The sequence below is a fragment of the Bos javanicus genome, chromosome 23, assembly GCF_032452875.1.
Source record: "Bos javanicus breed banteng chromosome 23, ARS-OSU_banteng_1.0, whole genome shotgun sequence".
NCBI lineage: Eukaryota > Metazoa > Chordata > Mammalia > Artiodactyla > Bovidae > Bos > Bos javanicus.
In genome coordinates, this window is record NC_083890.1 from 24,890,519 (window position 1) to 24,909,295 (window position 18,777).

The 18,777-nt window shown below is 45.0% G+C and overlaps 1 protein-coding gene across 4 annotated transcripts; it reads right to left on the reverse strand.

Annotated features, from left to right (window-relative positions):
• Positions 1 to 883: 883 nt before the first annotated feature.
• Positions 884 to 15,849, reverse strand: LOC133236419 (glutathione S-transferase A1). 4 transcript variants are annotated; one of them, XM_061398435.1, is made up of 7 exons: positions 15,723 to 15,849; positions 8,702 to 8,815; positions 6,208 to 6,259; positions 5,308 to 5,440; positions 3,250 to 3,391; positions 1,895 to 2,026; positions 884 to 1,082 (listed from the first exon to the last, which is right to left on the reverse strand). In XM_061398435.1, the coding sequence occupies exons 2-7, from the start codon at positions 8,786 to 8,788 to the stop codon at positions 960 to 962; spliced, it is 669 nt and encodes a 222-aa protein (XP_061254419.1). In that variant the 5' UTR covers positions 8,789 to 8,815; positions 15,723 to 15,849; the 3' UTR covers positions 884 to 959. The 4 variants fall into 4 exon arrangements, with proteins under 4 accessions (XP_061254419.1, XP_061254421.1, XP_061254423.1 ...); XM_061398437.1 differs by lacking the exon at positions 8,702 to 8,815 and having other exon boundaries at positions 15,723 to 15,749; XM_061398439.1 differs by lacking the exons at positions 5,308 to 5,440; positions 6,208 to 6,259; positions 8,702 to 8,815 and having other exon boundaries at positions 15,723 to 15,741.
• Positions 15,850 to 18,777: the final 2,928 nt, after the last annotated feature.

Consider the following 18,777-nt stretch of genomic DNA (forward strand, 5'->3'; position numbering starts at 1 on the left):
CACCCCGCGGGCCGCGGGAGTCACTGAGGGAGGTAAAACAGGGTGGTGATTCTCAGGTTTGCATTTTAGAAAAATATTTTGATGTCAGTGGAGAACAGACCAGAGGGAGGGAAACACAGTCAGGGACCCCTTGAGTCTGTCAGCTCTGGCCCCGCCCCTTCACCTGGGGGTTCCGGGGTGAGGGTGAGGTGGGCAGTTCAGTCCAGGAAGAACAGAACCTGATACTCCAAAGGCCAGATTTCCTGGGCAGTGTTCACCGCAGGGCCCACGTATGACCAGAGCCAGAATCAGTCCCAATCCAGGCTCCCTGGCTCCATGAGAGGCCAGGGGAAATGACGTCATATATATTCATTCACATCAAATTCACACATGTCACCTGTATCATAGAGATCTGATCTGGGGGACCTTGTCAAATGAGGGTGAGGCCCTTGTGCAGAGCCCCACAGAGCCTCTTGCAGCAGAGCTGTGATGACCAGGCTGCCACAGCAGGGTCCCCTGAGCACAGAGTTTGGGTCCACTGGGTTCTTATTGCTTGCCTACCTCCCAGAACACTGGAGAGCCCACAGTAGGCAAAAGAGTTGTTCAGAAATGCATAAGAAAAGACATTTTTATTATCAGATGGAAAATATCTCTCAAAGAAATAAAGAAAATGTCTTTCTGCCATGACCCCAGAAAGGTAGCTCTTTCCTGTGAAAACCTAAGAATGTCAGATATAAACTGTTACACTTTTCTCTTTGATAGGCTATGTGACAGAAGTTATAGGATGATCCTTGGAAAATAGTACAGGAATATATAATCTGTTTCCTGTTCTTATTTATGTTTTAATTCCAAACCAGAAAGGTGAGAAGGAGATCGTAGTAAAAAAGAACACATGGGAAATAAATCTGCTCATAGGAGCTTTATTGTTTCATTGTTAGAAAATTTCAGAAGATTTGTCCTGGGCAGCCCCGCTGGCTTTACTAAAACTTGAAAACCTTCCTGGCTTCTTCTATTTTTTTCTCATCCGTGGGAGGCTTCCTCTGGCTGCCAGGCTGCAGAAATTTCTTCACGGCCGGGATATTGCTGACTCTGGCTTTTAGGGCCTGCAATGCACGAGAACACAGCTCGGAGTACAGCTAAAGAGCAGCCCTGTCACTACGCAACCCAGCAGGGACTCTGACACCTTCCTAGACAAGGGCCAGCCGAGACCCCTCCATCAGCACCAGGAGGAGGCCCATGAGACAGGAAGGGGACAGCCCAGTTTTCCCCAGAGAGGTCTTAGTGTAACGCTCCATTCTGCTTCCCGATCTTCCTACCCTCAAGTGGGTTGACCCTCAAGTGCAGTGTAACGAAGAGGAGTGTGTGAGATATCAGCACAGATTAAGGCTCCAGATGTCAAGACAAGAAGAGCTAGGACACAGGGCTGGAACTGAAGACGGAAAACATGAAAGGTCATGTGTGAGGTCAGTCAGAGCCAATCTGCCCTCAAAGAGAGAGAAACGGGGAGAGAGAAATCAACGTGTGAGAGAAGGAACAGGAATTGAAGGGAAGAAGTGAGATGGGGGGAAACCCACTCAGACAGACTCAGGGAAAGAGGGACACACGCGGGACAGAGGGGAGCGAAGAGGAAATGAGGACAGAGGCTGAAGTGGAAGAGAGACCAAGAGAGAGCCAGCCCTGGGTCTCTCTCCTGGTAAAAGGCAGGGCGTTTTCCATGGAGCAGAGTCCACCTCCAATGTCCTTGGCTTGACAGATTCTTTCCACACTCCGGACCAGGGCCTTGGAGTGAACTGAGGAGACCAGGGGGCAGCAAGGCCTGGACAGGGATGGGGACCCTAGCACCCCAGTCCCAGGATCCAGAGAGCAGATGCCAAGTTGGGGTGTGTCTGGCCCCCAGGGCCGTGGGAGAGCTCACCTTTAGCAGAGGGAAGTTGGCCAAAAGGCTGGGGTCCAGCTCTTCCACATAGTAGAGAAGTTCAACCAAGTGGATGTCAGCCCTGCTCAGCTTGTTGCCCACCAGGTAGTCTTGTCCATGGCTCTTCAGCACCTGTTGAATGGAGGGGTCAGATCAGGGACACAGGTCCTGGCAGGCTGGACCCCTGCTCCTCCCCTGCCCCTAGCCCAGCCCCACTTCCATCTCTGCCCCTCGCTGGGCAGGTGGGAACCTCAGACCTTCTGTTCCCTCCAACTCAGAGACGGGCCAGGCAGGTTCCTGCTGTTCCCTCCTCATCCCCAGTGGAAGGCAGACCACCATTTCCGTTTCCTGTTCACACCTCGCTGTGGCTGCCTTACTTTTTCCACTGGGCCAAGGCCTTAGCACCATCTGCACCATGTTTTTGTGGACCGCACACCCTCAAGTGTGCAGCCCTGGACTCCACAACATGACCCTTCATCCGTCTCTCTCTGTCCTTCTCTCCCTCCTCCTTGGGCAGTGTCTCCATCTTCATGACAGCTTTCTACCACCCTGAGCAAACTAATGCAGACTCTGTATTCCTTCTCAACTCTTTTGCTCTCATTTCCTGGTCTTACAATCTTTTTTTTTTTTTGGCGGAGGGCAGGCGGGGTGGGGGGGGTGGTTCATGCTTTTAGTTGAGCCTGATTTCAGGTATTTTTGATCATGAAACGTTCAAACAGAAAAAACTAAAATACGTACTAGTCATAATGATGGAACACTACTTCACTGATTTTATTTCACTTTCTTCAAAAGTCTGAGAGTCATGTCCCAAAATATCTCGATTACTTTTTCCTGAATAACTTTTCCTCTGTCTCTTTCTCTCCACCCTACTGCCCCCATATCTATCTAGATACATGTCAATCACCCCCAAAACACTTCCACATTCTCCTGACGGGCAGCTGGTCTCACGTCTTCCTACACAGGACACCAGAATATTTTCTGATGTATTGCTGACATCATGCTCTTCTTGAATCAAAGCCCCTGCACCGTGTTCTAAGGATCCATCTAATCCAGGCTCCAGTGTGGCTCTCAGAGCTTCCATAATCCAGGCTCTAAGTATAACCGTGAAATTCCATTGAGTAGAGAATTCCAGATTGGGTTTGAGTAAATAGAACTTTCCTGAAAAATTATAACTTGGGTAAAACTAGTACAATTCTTCTATACATTCAATTTTTATAAAGTGCCCTGAGACTCAGAGTACTACATTAGTATTTAGAAAGGCTCACAGAGGTGAAGGCTAATGCCCCGGCCATGCCAGGCACTATTTTTCTTCGTCCTCTGACCTCTCTGCCAAAGATGCTGAAGAGTCCACTTACATTTTCAAATGCAGGGAGATAACGGTTTGTTGTCTTTTCTCGGATTAGGGTCAGCTTGGCATCTTTTTCAGCAGGTGGGCACAGTGGAAAATGCATGATCATTTCCCCCAAATCTGCCACACCCTCTGAATACATATCAATCCTGAAAAGATAAAATAACCAAATTGTCAAATGTCTCTGCCTTAGATTTTTGGAATGGGTAAGAATGAGACATTGAGAGGTAGCAAAGTAATTCTCCTCCACTGGGTGCATTTTTCTACACCAGTGATTTAGCTTTGTTTTTTAAAATTAATTTTAGCATTCTAGAACAAGCCATCAGGGTAAACATATGTGTAATCTTTTTGTTATACACATGACCAAATATAGAGACAGAGCACATCAGTGACCCATCCATGGTCACAGGCATGAGGGAATTGGGTGGAATCAGTGCAGGTAAGCACTGGGACCACTCCTGGGTGTGCCATCTCTGCCCTGACGTGGTCTGAGCATGGTGGGTGTGATGCATTAGGACCACCTCAGTCATGTCCAGCAGGGTCCTGGCACCTCAGGCCCAGTCACATCCCTCTTCCTCTCTCATCCTGTTAGAACACCAGGCCCATTTAGAGTCCCAACACCAGCACTTTCTCCAGTTATTTCCCGTAGAACCTGGTTCCGTAACACTCTCCACATACTATTGCCAGACTCTGGTTCTGTTTGAAATAACATCCCACTGTAGGGATGGACCAACTTTTGCTCTTTCTTTCATCAGTTAATGGACATTTTTGTTGATTCTAGTTATTGATTATGAACAACACTGCTATGAATTTCTGAGTATAAATTTTAGTGTGGGGGTGTTTTTAATCCTCTTGAAAGGAATTGCTGAGTCATATGGGTAACTCTATGTCTAACTTTTAGAATAACAGCAGTAGTTCCTTGAGTGCTAAGTCGCTTCAGATACGACCGACTCTTTGTGACTCGGTGGACTACAGCCCACCAGGCTCCTCTGTCCATGGGATTCTTCTCCAGGCAAGAATAGTAGCACGGGTCGCCATGCCCTCCTCCAGTGGGTCTTCCAGACCCAGGGGTCAAACCCGGGTCTCTTATATCTCCTGCATTGCTAGCAAGTTCTTTACTGTTACTGCCACCTGGGAAGTTCCTTACAAGATTTTAATTTCAATCATGTAGTCCCCAGAGAAGGCAATGGCAACCCACTCCAGTACTCTTGCCTAGAAAATCCCATGGACAGAGGAGCCTGGTAGGCTGCAGTCCACAGGGTTGCAAAGAGTTGGACACGACTGAGCCACTTCACTTTCACTTTTCAGTTTCATACATTGGAAAAGGAAATGGCAACCCACTCCAGTGTTCTTGCCTGGAGAATCCCAGGGACCGGGGAGCCTGGTGGGCTGCTGTCTCTGGGGTCGCACAGAGTCAGATACGACTAAAGCAACTTAGCAGCAGCATCAGCATGTAGTCCCATCACAGCAGAGAGAATACCCCTCACTCCCAGGATATAGTTGTACTGAAAAATCTAGCTGACTAAAACTATATCGAAATGCTTGATGTAACCTTACCATTTTGAGCTCAACCTCTGCTAATCCTTGTCTAGTGGCCAGTCCATATAAAGGGTTAATAAATTAAGTTCCTGGTCATCATTCTTTGAATTTTTGGAATTCAAGAACCAACTTCTTTAGATCCTTCCCTTTCTAAGCTTTATCTTCTAGACACTCAGATGCTTTGTCCCTTGTCTCTGGCTGTTGGTGGGTGTCCAGTTCAAACGAGCCTGAACCCCTGGAGTCTTGGTTCTACCATCCTCTTCGCTTCATAGACCATTCATGTTTGGAAACCTTGTCTCTGTGCTATATCCATGGACGGTATCCTCTTCCATAGGTGGTTGATTTCACTTCAAGTTTGTTTACTCTTCCCTCATACTCATAGGTCTTTGCTGTACTGGACTCAGTTATGCCCCACAAGGCTTATACCATCATGTTGGTCATGATGCCCTGCTTTGTTCCTGCTCAGTCAGGGAAGGACCTAAGTTGTTACTATTAGTTATGATGATAAAACTAAAAACTACCGTACAGGGCTCTCTCCTTCATGTCTTTCCCGTAGAGGTTGTATTTGGTGGCAATGTAGTTGAGAATGGCTCTGGTCTGCACCAGCTTCATCCCATCAATTTCAACCATTGGCACTTGCTGGAACATCAAACTCCCATCTTTTGAAAGAAAAAAAGAAGGGCGAAATGTTTGATATGTTGCACCCTTTTAAGACGAACAAATGTTTGCTGAAATAACCAAAGATATAAAGTGAAACACTAAAATGACCTGGTAGGCTTAAGCAGGATGGCATTTTGTTTGCCTTTTACTTTCTAACCTATTATTTCATTTATCTTCTTATTTCCCATTCAGACATATAGGCAATCCCTTGTAAATCTGGGCTGATTTGTCTTCATGTGTGTTTTAGAAAGAAGCTGGAAGAGTCTGCAACAAGTGTGCCAACAAGTTGCCATTTAACGGAAGTTCCAGAGAAAATCTCAGAACACATAAGACATGTTTTGAGAGAGTTTGCCTTTTCTCTGCTCACTGAGTCTACATTATTGCTAGGATGTTACTTTGCCAAACCCGGACTCACAGCAACTTCTGGGCCTGTTTCTCCCCTCTTCTGTCAGATCTTCACCTTTTCCTGACTTTAGGTGGGAGCACTGTGTGGTCACTCACGGTGCAGAAAGGCAGAGAAGCACAGACCGAGCATTCACGGGCACTGGGGCTGGCTCCTTTAACAAACCCTCGAGTTCCAGCCCTTCCTAGTTCCGAGTGAGTTGCAAGGCATTTTCAAGGAGACCCGCCTCTTACCTTTAACCATATTTCTCCCACTCTACTAACCCCACTCCCACCACACACACAGCACGTTGGTGGTGTTGAAACCTCAACTTAAAACTTCTACTGGATACTCCCATCAGAGGAACTTAGTTCCTGGGCTTACCATTTTTTAACTTATCCAAGTCTTCTGGTTTTTCTATAAATTTCTCTTCAAACTGAAAAGCAGAAAGAGTCGATAAGTTTTTGTTGTTTCATTCCATAGAATAGCTGAACTTGCATGGCCTCTGTCTGCTGCCCACTATGGAGACTGTAGGATTTCCAAGTTCGGCAGGGTGCACAGAGGACAGTGATCAAGGCCATTTGGAGATTTAGATTAGAGCCACCAAGATAAAAATGTGGGTTGTGGCAAGTAACTGCTTATTTTGCAGGCCAATTCACCTCTACCCTGTCCCCACCTCTGTCAGTGATTAGGTAATGATTTGGGGGGAGGAGAATATCACTGGAGGGAAGGGACTGGGAAGTTCTAGTTATGGAGTTTTAATGTACCTGGAAAGCCTTTCTCTCCCTGTGAGATCAGGACAGGATTTTGGGGTATCCCCTAGCATGGGGTATCCATGGGGCCATTGACTCCCTTAGAGGCTGCCACCGGAGTCCTCTGCTGTATATTACCTCCTTCCATTCAACTTTTTATTGTAAACAAGGGTCTTGATTGTGAAAAGTTTGAGAACTGGGGATTTCTAACTGCCTCATTGGAGTAGTTTATTGTGGATCTAAATGATCCCATATGGTGAAACCATGTAGATAGTGAGTGTGTGGGCAACAATTTATAAAGCACCCAGTTCAAGACAACCCTAAGAGGCAATGACAGGTGGGTAGTCATTGTGAGAAGGGGCTGGCTGGTCAGCTGTTTCTTGCGAAACTGATGGAGATGCAGGATTGCGAGGATCAGGCTCTGGGCCCAGAGAACCCAGAATTCCAATGTTCTTTGGTCAGTCGAGCCCCACACCCTGCTCTGTCAGGCTTGGCTGGACAAGAGGAAGCCTGGATGCTCTCAGCATCTCCCCTTTCTTCTCCGTCCTGTGCTGAACTCATCCCGCCCAGGGACTCTGAACACATCCTTGAACCCCAAGGCTGAACCGCAGTGAAAAATGTTGGTTGTTGATTTATAGAAATGAAACCACCTGGAATGGCACTGTTTGGATTTTCTATGTACTTGTTTCTTTACACACTTGAAAATGGACCAAGCTAATATGCCCTGCATTCCTGAAGTAATAGAGAAAGTATAATATATAGAGGCTTAGGTAAACGTGTTTTTAGGAAGCTAAGGGAGCACACTAGAGGTTCCCTTTGCAGAACCTTCGAAGGCCTTTGAAGGCCTCACCTGAAGCCTTCTTTTACTGTTCTCCTCTAAGGGACCAAATCTTTGACCTCTGTCCATGACTCCCTCCCCAGGAAACCCTCACAGAGTTGCTGGCTCCCTCTGATCTGGGCTAAGTGCTTTATTGAGTGACACCTCTAGAGGGCAGCACTCAGCAGAGTTGCACAGAAGCCTATCAATATACTACTGAGAAGGTGGCGTTTTTACACTCAAGTCTTCTGTGTCCTCTTTTAGTCACCCACATACGTGTCTGCATCCTCACTAGAGTGTAAGCAGCCTGAGGGGAGGGACTGTGTCTGTCTTGACAATTCATGTATCTCTAGGGCCTGGCACGAAACCTGGCACTTCAAGGTGCCCAACAAATTCATTGCTGAGTGAATGAATGCATTAAATCCAACAGGCAGTTTGCTACAGTCTGCACTGCTCTATATTTCTGGTTTATGTTTTAACTTTAATTACATTTCTCTTCTAATATGTATATTTTTGTTTTTTATTATGGAGATTTGTGGCACGCACAAAATAAAAAATACAGTGATGCTCCTTGTAAACTTACATCAGCTTCAGTAATTATAGGCTCAACCCAATCCCAAGATATCTATATGCCTACACCCCTCTCCCTGGTAACAATTTGAAACAAATCTTAGGTATTATATATTTCATCTTTAAACACTTCATGGTATATTACTAGTTCATTAAACTTATTTTAAAATTGACCTAAATACATTAAAATGCCTGACATATTAATAATAATTATTCATATCAATTGATATTTAATATTCATATTTCTAATTGTTGCATGAATGTAATAAATATTTTACAGTTTTCAAAATCAAAATTCAGGAAATTTCCTGACAGTTCAGTGGTTAAGGCATGGGCTTTCACTGTTGTGGGCCTGCTTTTGATCTCTGGTCAGAGAATTAAAATCTCACAAGCCTCACAGCTAAAAACAAATAAAAACACAAATTTGTTTTCTATTGTCCTTGAGAAGAAGAAATTTCAATAAAAATCTGTTAATCTAATACCTAATAAATGTTTTTAATGCAAAATTTTTAGCAGATCATTTAATAAGGAAAATCTCCTCTGTGAAAAAAGTAGTATGATACAGTCAATTTCCCTGGAGTAGGAAATGGAAACCCACTCCAGTGTTCTTGTCTGAAGAATCTCAGGGACAGAGGAGCCTGGCAGGCTATGGCCTATGGGAGCGAAACGAGTTGGACATGACTGAGTGACTGACTAGGCACCCACGGTCAATTTAGATCCAACTGAAGATGAAACCTACCTCCACTCCAGCTGCAGCTAGGAGCCACCGAATGCACTCCATTCTGCCGCGTCCATTGAAATAGTGAAGAGTGGGCTTCCCTGCCATGGTGGCAGTCTCTTGGTTTCTCTAGCCCTTAATGAACCAACAAATGAACCAATGAATGAACAAAGAATAAAAGCATAGAAGCTAACGCCTTTATGATATATGGCTAAACAGCACAAACAATGCTGAAAAATCGGCCTCCCTCAGGGCAATTGGAAGAGTCCCTGGAACTTCTTCCTTAGACCAAATTCCCACTCTCATTAGCCACCTGTGGGAAATTCCACCAATCATTGTCCAGTCTACACTGGGTAAAATCTGATTTTCTTGGCAGGCTAAGAAGTGAGTCTGTGGTATGGATGCGTGGGTGGGTGTCAGGGAGGGCAAAGATTAGAGAACTAGTATTTATTGCAAAACTCCTAATATTCCTGCCCCAATGCTACCTGTCTCCTGAGAAATCTGTATGCAGGTCAGGAAGCAACAGTTAGAACTGGACATGGAAAAACAGACTGGTTCCAAATCGGGAAAGGAGTACGTCAAGCCTGCCTATTGTCACCCTGCTTATTTAAATTATATAAACAGTACAATCATGTGAAATCCCAGGCTGGATGAAGCACAAGCTGGAATCAGATTTCTGGGGAAAATATCAGTAACCTCAGCTATGCAGATGACACCACCCTTATGGATGAAAGCCAAAGAAAACTAAAGAGCCTCTTGATGAAAGTGAAAGAGGAGAGTGAAAAAGTTGGCTTAAAGCTCAACATTCAGAAAACGAATATCATGGCATCCGGTCCCATCACTTCATGGCCAATAGATGGGGAAGCAATGGAAACAGTGAGAGACTTTATTTTTGGGTCTCCAAAATCACTGCAGATGGTGATTGCAGCCATGAAATTAAAAAACGCTTGCTCCTTGGAAGAAAAGCTATGACCAACCTAAACGGCATATTAAAAAGCAGAGACATTACTTTACCAACAAAGGTCCATCTAGTCAAAGCTGGTTTTTCCAGTGGTCATGTATGGATGTGAGAGTTGGACCATAAAGAAAACTGAGCGCTGAAGAATTGATACTTTTGAACTGTGATGTTGGAGAAAACTCTTGAGAGTCCCTTGGACAGCAAGGACGTCCAACCAGTCCATCCTAAAGGAAATCAGTCCTGAATATTCATTGGAAGGACTGATGCTGAAGCTGAAGCTCCAATACTTTGGCCACCTGATGCAAAGAACCAACTCATTGGAAAAGACCCTGATGCTGGGAAAGATTGCAAGCAGGAGGAGAAGGGGATGACCCAGGATGGGATGGCCGGATGGCATCACCAATGTGATGAACATTAGTTTGAGTAGCTTCTAGGAGTTGGTGATGGATAGGGAATCCTGGCATGCCGCAGTCCGTGGCGTTGCAAAGAGTCGAACAAAACTGAGCGACTGAACTGAACTGAACTGAATGCTGACCACTTTGAACACATTATATCTTTAATCCTCACAAGAATCCCATGAAATAATTATTATCTCCATTCTTCAGTTGATGAAATGGACCTCGAAGCTTAAGTAACATTCATGGAAATCCACACCCAGGATTAAAACCAGGGCAGGGCAGGAACCCACACATATGTAGGCCCTGGGAGCCTGGGAAGGAGGGGCCTTGGAGCCAGAGGACTTCACAGACAGCAGGAATAGGAGGAGGAGGAGACAGAATCCATGTTCAGCTCATTGGCTATTATGCTGCATTTGTTCAAAATCTGAAATTAGAGCTCACTTTGCTTAACTGTTGCTCAAAAGATCCCGATTCTTTCCACAGATACAGGATGCCAAATCCTTCCATTTTCTTGGAATTGTACATTCTGCCTCTCTTGGTGCATCTTATGTCTAGAGAAAGGGATGTTACTGCATTAACTGTACAGTCTAGGTGGAACTGACATTTGTTCTATGTCTGTCATGCACTGCGCATTATCACAAATTTGTCTTCATTTAACCCTACAAGAATCACCTGCTATGAAGTTGCCATTGCTCTCATTTTGCAGTTGGGGATACTGAGATTTCTAGGGTAACTTGCACAAAGTAGGTGGCGAACTTGGGATTCAAACCCATTTCTATATGAACCCAAGTCTTGGCCTCATTTTTCATGTTAACATTTTTCAAACTAGGCATGACAATCCTTCAGTGGACTGTGAAATTTTCCAGTTTTTAAAATAAAGCATTGTTTCATGAGTTGCTCATTTCAGCTATGTGTGCGTTGTATGTTCAGGTAGAAGAAAGCACATAGGCACACTCATTTGGTCATGGTATTGGTAAGAGATACGTGGGTCTTTTCAGGTCAGTGAAGTTTGAAAGCCCCTAGACTACAGCAGCCTATGTGTAAGTGGACATAGCAGGGAACCAGAGAATGAAATTCAAAGGCTCCAACAATAGAAATTATTGGCCAAAAAGTTCTTTTGGGTTTTTCTGTAAGATGTTACAGGAAAACTCAAACATTATGACCAAACCAATTGTTCTCTCATGGGCGTGAATAGAAACATACTGCTGCTGCTGCTGCTAAGTCGCTTTAGTCGTGTCCGGCTCTGTGAGACCCCATAGACAGCAACCCACCAGGCTCCCCCGTCCCTGGGATTCTCCAGGCAAGAACACTGGAGTGGGGTGCCATTTCCTTCTCCAGTGCATGAAAGGGAAAAGTGAAAGTGACGTCGCTCAGTCATGTCTGACTCTTTGCGACCCCATGGTCTTCAGCCTGCCAGGCCCCTCGTCCATGGGATTTTTCAGGCAAGAGAACTGGAGTCGGGTGCCATTGCCTTCTCCATAGAAACATACAGGACTTAATAAAAGCAGGAACCCCAAAGCCAGAACATAGGAAGAAACACCTGCGTTTTCTATTCAAATCCTAGCTCTGTTTAGTAAACATTAAGATCTTGCAACTTTTTGTTGAGGAGTTCAGGACAAAAATATACTTCTCTTTAGTGGATAAAGAATGAATAACTTGAATTTTAGATAACAAATTTCAATATCCACATGTTTTCAATATCCACATTTTAAAAAATTTATTTAGTTTTGGTTTACTTTTTTATTTACATATCCACATTTTTAATGTGAGATCAATGGTCTAACCTTTGCAAAATAAAGGATCCTTAGAAGGATACTTAACTCGTCCATCTTGAAGTTGGAGATTGTGTATATTGTACTTATCACGTAGAACGGAGGAGCTGTGATTCAGCAGAATTCTGAGAAGGGTGTTGCTGTGAAGTGGAAGTCACAGATCCTCCTCACATTAAATTCCATTATCCAATGACTAAGGATCACATTACAAAGGGAAATGAAGTTTCAACTTACATAATACTTTATCATATCTTTCTTATAAGTAACTTTCTTCACTTTTTGAAGGCTGGGGCAAACATGATATAAACTTCCTGGCTCCCAGAAAATGAGAACTACAGAGATTCAGTGACTTGCCATCAGTCACATACGTGTGTTCCCAATTCACACTCAATATCTAGCAAGTGTGTCCACCCTCAGGACAACCCCAAAAACGGCTTCTAGTATCCTATTGGAAGACGAAATTCAAATTCAAAGAGTTCTGTGAGCACTGGGGTCCTTTGAAGACATCTTCTGAATTCGAGTCTGGGCCCCCCCCAAGCAGGTAATGCATATGTTCCCCTCTGCTGCTCTCTGAGACCCTTGATATTAGTTTGTTCCCCATGCAGAATCCTTTGGCCAATTAACAGTTCAATGGGAGAGAAGGAAACATTAATTCTGTTAGCTGATTCTGGGGAAAAATGGATAAAAACATAACGTACTTTACCCAGACCTTAAAAACTTACTGTGAGTATCCTGAGCACTAGTATAACTATATTTGACCTTCATAAGGAGGTAGGCTTACATTCTCTGAAAAGGAATGTGTCTTGGGATGATTCCAGTGTGAACTAAAGGAGCTGTATCTCAGGGAGTAGGTGGGAGGGGGCTCCTAATAACAGCGTTTCTTAGCAGAGAGAAAGGAGGCTTAGAGACAAAGCCCAACTCCTTTCCTTATAAGATGTATAAACCCAGGAGAGTTGTTTAATCTCTGTACCTCAGTGTTCTCTTTTGAAATACAGCTATGTCTACTAGTGAGGGCTGTTGAGGAAATTCAATTAGATAAGGCATAAAAAATTCATAACAGGGAGCAGCAAATCCAGCTTCCATTCTGCTCCCAGTTCCTGGGAGATGGCTGAGTGAGCACACTGGGGAGCACGCGAGGCTTCTGTCTGTGTGTCTGTCTATCTGCTATCTCCCTCTTGACTTCCAGCTCTCGTGCTGTGCTCTGCTGTGCTAAGTCGCTTCAGCCCCTATAGCTCTAGTAAGAACAGGATTTTATATATATCCAGATTCTGTCAACTACTTTATAAACTGGTTCTCTTTTTATTTGTCTTGTGTGAAAGATCAGTGATGCTCGCTGACTAGATAACCTGGATTGGAGGAAGTTTTTGGCAAAGGTTCAGCGAGGTCTGGCACAGCCTTTTGAAACCCCAAGACTGAAGTGGACCCCCGGTTCTGCCCCTGAACCATGCACCCCGCCTGCCGTTCCCCGAGGCCTTTGCCCTTCCACTCACTCCCTGATCTGGACCCTCTGGAATCTTCTGCCCGCCACCCAGCCCCTTTGAATGGGTTCCAGCCATGGCAATGGGAAGCCCACTCCTTTCTATAGCAGGAGTCCAGGGGCTCCCACTCAGTACCCTTCTCTCCACCCTCCTGTCCCTCACTGATCTTTCTTCAGCATCTTCTGTCCGGTTGACCTGTCCACGGATTTCCTCCGCAACTAACACTCATTGAGCAGTTGCCTGCACTAAGAAATGATGGCTGGTGGGGAACACAAGAGGAATCTGATGTGGTTCCTGCCCTGGAGGGGTTGAAATCTAGTCAGAAAAACCGGTTTGTAGACAACTGACAGCACACAAAGAGCCCTGCAATGACTTCACTTGAATTGGTTCCATGCCAAGGACCATGATTCTCTCAGCCACCAAGTCAGAACAAGGGGAGAGGCTGCAGACTGAGAAAGCAGAGAGTGCTGCCCGCCTGACTCGGTTGGCCCCAGAGCCATAGCATCTCAGCCTCCAAGCCAGTGACTCTCATGGGGTCAAACCTCATCCCCATTGAAACATTGCTCTCTGTAGCATCTTGCAAAGTACTTCTTCTCATCCCAGTCTCAGTATCTTCTCTTTTCAGGCTTAGGTACCATATTTTCCCTGTGAATTGCCATGCCCTGGACAACTCTAAGACTTTCACAGGATCTCACTGAACCTCTCCTGCCTCAGGCTTTTGATTTACCCCCAATAGTAATACTGGTAACAGAGCGTTGTTTGTCTGCATTCTGATTCGAATGACTTGTACCTTCCAGTCAGGTGAATTTCTTTACTTTTGGAAGCTAATTCTCTGCTCCTGTATTACCTAGTTTTCACATCCAGACTTCCTGTGTTTAGGAGTCTGAAAAGTCATATGAACCAGTGATTCTTAACTGGGGCTGATTTTGCTCCCCCAGCGCAGAGGACATGTGGCAACGCCTGAGGACATTGTTGGTTGTTCAAACTAGGTGGAAGGGCGGCACACAATTGGCGAGAGACCAGAGGTGTCTCTGATGTTGGGGGTGGTGGGGCTGCCTCCCCCGTGCGTCTGATTGCTCGTTACTCCTCAGTCTGCACTGTATCCAGATTTTTCCATCAATCCTGTGGTCTTTTTAAATTTAATATAAAAAACTTTTTTAATTGGAGGATAATTGCTTCACAATGTTGTGTTGATTTCCTTTGTACAATAACTGGAATCAGTCACAACTATATATATTCCCTCCCTCTTGAGCCTTCCTCCCCACTCCCATCCCACCCCCCTTAGGGGGTCACAGAGCTCCAGGCTGGGCTCCCTTGTAGCAGCTTCCCACTGTGACCCATTTCACATGTGATAATGTATATATATCATCACTGCTTTCTCAATTCACCCTACAACTCTGTTATCTTAACAGGCACATTTATTGGATATTTAGTTGGAAACATCTATGATTGATGCAGCTGGCTACTAAACTATGATATCTCCCAGGATAAGGTATTTTGTAAAATACAGAAATTCTCCTGTAGGCACGTTCATCTTCTGGTCTACTTTCCGGGTGGTCACTACATGAGGAAGGAACCTCTCCCACAGCCTGTGTTCTTTCTACAAGTACAGAGTGAAAGGGAAAGTGAGAATATTGATCTTCACTGTGTCATTTATATTGATGAAGTGACAGTTTCTTTTAAAACTTTTTAAACTATCACTGCAAGTATCTGAGAGGCGTCAAGTTTGCAAATTTGAAGAAATATCAATGTATATGTCAACACTGTTGTTAAGTACATTTCTAAAGTCTAATTCAATATACATTTCTATAGCAAATATTTTTAACTAAAACAACAACCAAAAAAAGACATTATACAGAACAGGTCCCTGCAACAAAGAATTACCCAGCTTGAAATGTCAATAGGGCCAAGGTTGATAAACCCTGCTCCAGCCAATTTCTAGGTTTCCCATGAATTGCTTGAGCTCCAAGAGAGACAGAGGGGGACTTGCCAGCTGGCCAGTCACAGCAAAAACTGAGTTAAAATCCAGTTTTGCTGGCAGTAACTGAGTCATTCCAATTATAGTTAAATCTTAATTTTGAGTTTCCAAGTCCACATAGTGTTACCGCATCGCAATTCCCACCTGCTGTGTGTTGCCTGTGTCTACGGAGCAGGCAGCTTTAGCATAAACACCTACTCTCCCCTCTCGTGCTGGTCGCACTCTCTGATTGTCTAAAATGCTGCCATCCTTTTTTCCCCTCATATCATTAATTTGTCTCAGATCTAAATTCTCATGCTTAGTTTTCGACATTCTTCATTTTTACATTTCTGTATCCAATAGCAATTGACTAAACAGCTTGAATGTCCCCTAAGCACAGCAAGAAGGCACATGTGAGTGTGAAACAGCTTTTCTTGTGCTAAGGAAACATTATACAGACATGCAAAGTCAGCACTTACCTTACGAAAGTCTGTCTCCCACTTGACTCAGCACCTCAGTGCCAAGTTCATGTTATTTATCAGCTCTTATCACAGTTGACTGACTGACTCCTCCTCTCTGAAAGGGGCAGAGTCCAGTTAAGGAAAAGCCACCCCCATGGTGTTCAGGGCCACTGGTTTTATGCTAGATTAAAAAAGAAAAAGGCAAATTGTCCTCTTATCAGGATACACCTTGTTAATAACTCTTTTAGAGATCAGCAATTAAAGATTAAACACAATATTTCAAGTTGATTGTATCCTCTTGCCAGTCAATGAAGGATGGCCTTTGCAGAAAACTTACTTTTCTTGAATTGGCTTTCATGAATTGGAGACAGGCACTAAAGCAGATGATAAAATCTACTGTGGGGACCCCAGGGAGCTGCGGTCATGAAGGTTCACATGGACCTCTGCCATACTCTTTATCCTGAGTTGTAGATAAGTATAGGACACCCAATTAGATATGAACTTCAGACATATAATACATAATTTTTTCATATAAATACATCCTAAACATTGTATAGCATAGGTTCATGCTTAGTTGTGTCTGACTCTTTGCTACCCTATGGACTGTACCTTCCAGGCTCTTCTGTCCCTGGGGTTTTCAAGGCAAAAATATTGGAGTGGGTTGCCATTCCATCCTCCAGGGGATCTTCCTGACCCAGGGATTGAAACTGGATCTCCTGCAGAAAATTACAGGTGAATTCTCTACAATCTGAGGCATGATGTTTGTCTCCAAAAGAAAAAAAGTCCACATCTGAAAACCTGGAACCTCTGGATGGGATGAAATTCGGAGGAAGAGTCTTTGCAGATGTTAAGGAACCTGAAGTGAGACTATCCTGGATTATGTAGATAGGCCCAAACCCAACAACAAGTGTGCTTATAGCAGAAGAGAAAATACACAGACACACACATATGGGTGATGTGAAGATGGAGGCAGAGATTGAAGTGATGTGGCCATGAGTCATGGAAAGGAAGGATGATCAGGAAGCAACAGTTAGAACTGGACATGGAACAACAGACTGGTTCCAAATAGGAAAAGGAGTACATCAAGGCTGTATATTGTCACCCTGTTTATTTAACTTTTATGCAGAGTACATCATGAGAAACGCTGGACTGGAAGAAACACAAGCTGGAATCAAGATTGCCGGGAGAAATATCAATAACCTCAGATATGTAGATGACACCACCCTTATGGCAGAAAGTGAAGAGGAACTCAAAAGCGTCTTGATGAAAGTGTAAGTGGAGAGTGAAAAAGTTGGCTTAAAGCTCAACATTCAGAAAATGAAGAACATGGCATCCGGTCCCACCACTTCATGGGAAATAGATGGGGAAACAGTGGAAACAGTGTGAGACTTAATTTTTCTGAGCTCCAAAATCACTGCAGATGGTGACTGCAGCCATGAAATTAAAAGACGCTTACTCCTTGGAAGGAAAGTTATGACCAACCTAGATAGCATATTCAAAAGCAGAGACGTTACTTTGCCAACAAAGTTCGTCTAGTCAAGGCTGTGGTTTTTCCTGTGGTCATGTATGGATGTGAGAGTTGGACTGTGAAGAAGGCTGAGCGCCGAAGATTTGATGCTTTTGAACTGTGGTGTTGGAGAAGACTCTTGATTGTCCCTTGGACTGCAAGGAGATCCAAGCATCCATTCTGAAGGAGATCAGCCCTGGGATTTCTTCGGAAGGACTGATGCTAAAGCTGAAACTCCAGTACTTTGGCCACCTCATGCAAAGAGTTGACTCATTGGAAAAGACTCTGATGCTGGGAGGGATTGGGGGCAAGAGGAGAAGGGGACGACAGAGGATGAGATGGCTGGATGGCATCACTGACTCGATGGACGTGAGTCTGAGTGAACTCCAGGAGTTGGTGATGGACAGGGAGGCCTGGCATGCTGCAATTCATGGGGTCGCAAAGAGTCGGACACGACTGAGTGACTGAACTGAACTGACCTGATCTGAAAAAGCCACCAGAAGCCGGAAGAGGCAGGGAAGACTTCTCCCAAGAGTGTCCAGAGGCAATGCAGCACCTTAACTTTGGACTTCAGGCCTCCAAAAGTGTGAGAGAATTCATCGTGTTGTTTTAAGCCCCCCAGTTGTAGTAAGTTGACACAGCAACTGTAGAAAACCAACACACAGACCTGTTTACTTCCCCAGAGCACAGGATTACTGTGCAGCAAATCCTACACAACTCATCCATCCCACTATAATTTATATCTTTTATACTTGAAGTTCATTCATTTGATTAAATGTTCAGCATTCTAATTTTCCCAATGTCTCATAAAGACTTATGTGCAGTTGGCTTACTTGCATTAGGATCAAAGCAAGGTCTGTCCATAGCATTGGAGTGATATGAACATCCTGGTCTTGAAGACTTGGATGAATGAATAGAGCTGTCAGGCAGATGAGAGTGGGTGGGGACTGTGAGGAATTCCCACAGCCCAGACTCCTGGGCCATGGAGGTGTGTGTGGAGGTACAACCATTCATGGTGGAGCCCTGGGGATACACAGGGCTGGGCCCCCATCAGGAACTCACAGATGCTGGGGGATCCCAGTGGCCATCAGGGGGTTTACTGGGCTCTGGGGGAAGCAAAGAGGTGCGTCCAGCTCTCCCCAGGGAGCACAGAGCTCAGTGTGGCCCCCGGGGTGGAGCTGGCCTGGGAGGGAACAAAGGTGCCCAGGCAGGGCGCAGGCCACCCCCACACGTCTTGTGTGATGGGACTGGCACTCAAGGGGTGAGGAGGGAAGGCAGGAGGGCACCCCGCGGGCCGCGGGAGTCACTGAGGGAGGTAAAACAGGGTGGTGATTCTCAGGTTTGCTTTTTAGAAAAATATTTTGATAATCTTTGATCAGTGGAGAACAGACCAGGGCGAGGGGAAGGGCGGTCAGGGACCCCCATGTGTCTGTCAGCTCTGGCCCCGCCCCTTCACTGGAGGTTCAGGGGTGAGGGTGAGGCAGGCAGCTCACTCCAGGAAGAAGAGAATCCGATACTTCGAAGGCCAAGTATTCTGGGGAGTGATCACTGCAGGCCCCACATGTG

What these genes read in the sequence shown, in the direction of transcription:
- LOC133236419 (XM_061398435.1), bottom strand. Translation starts at nt 8,788, where the DNA reads ATGGCAGGGAAGCCCACTCTTCACTATTTCAATGGACGCGGCAGAATG. An exon ending in GACATGAAGGAGAGAGCCCT is followed by an intron (nt 3,392 to 5,307) that starts GTACGGTAGTTT and finishes TTATCTTTTCAG; the next exon opens with GATTGATATGTATTCAGAGG. An exon ending in CCAACTTCCCTCTGCTAAAG is followed by an intron (nt 1,083 to 1,894) that starts GTGAGCTCTCCC and finishes CGTGCATTGCAG; the next exon opens with GCCCTAAAAGCCAGAGTCAG.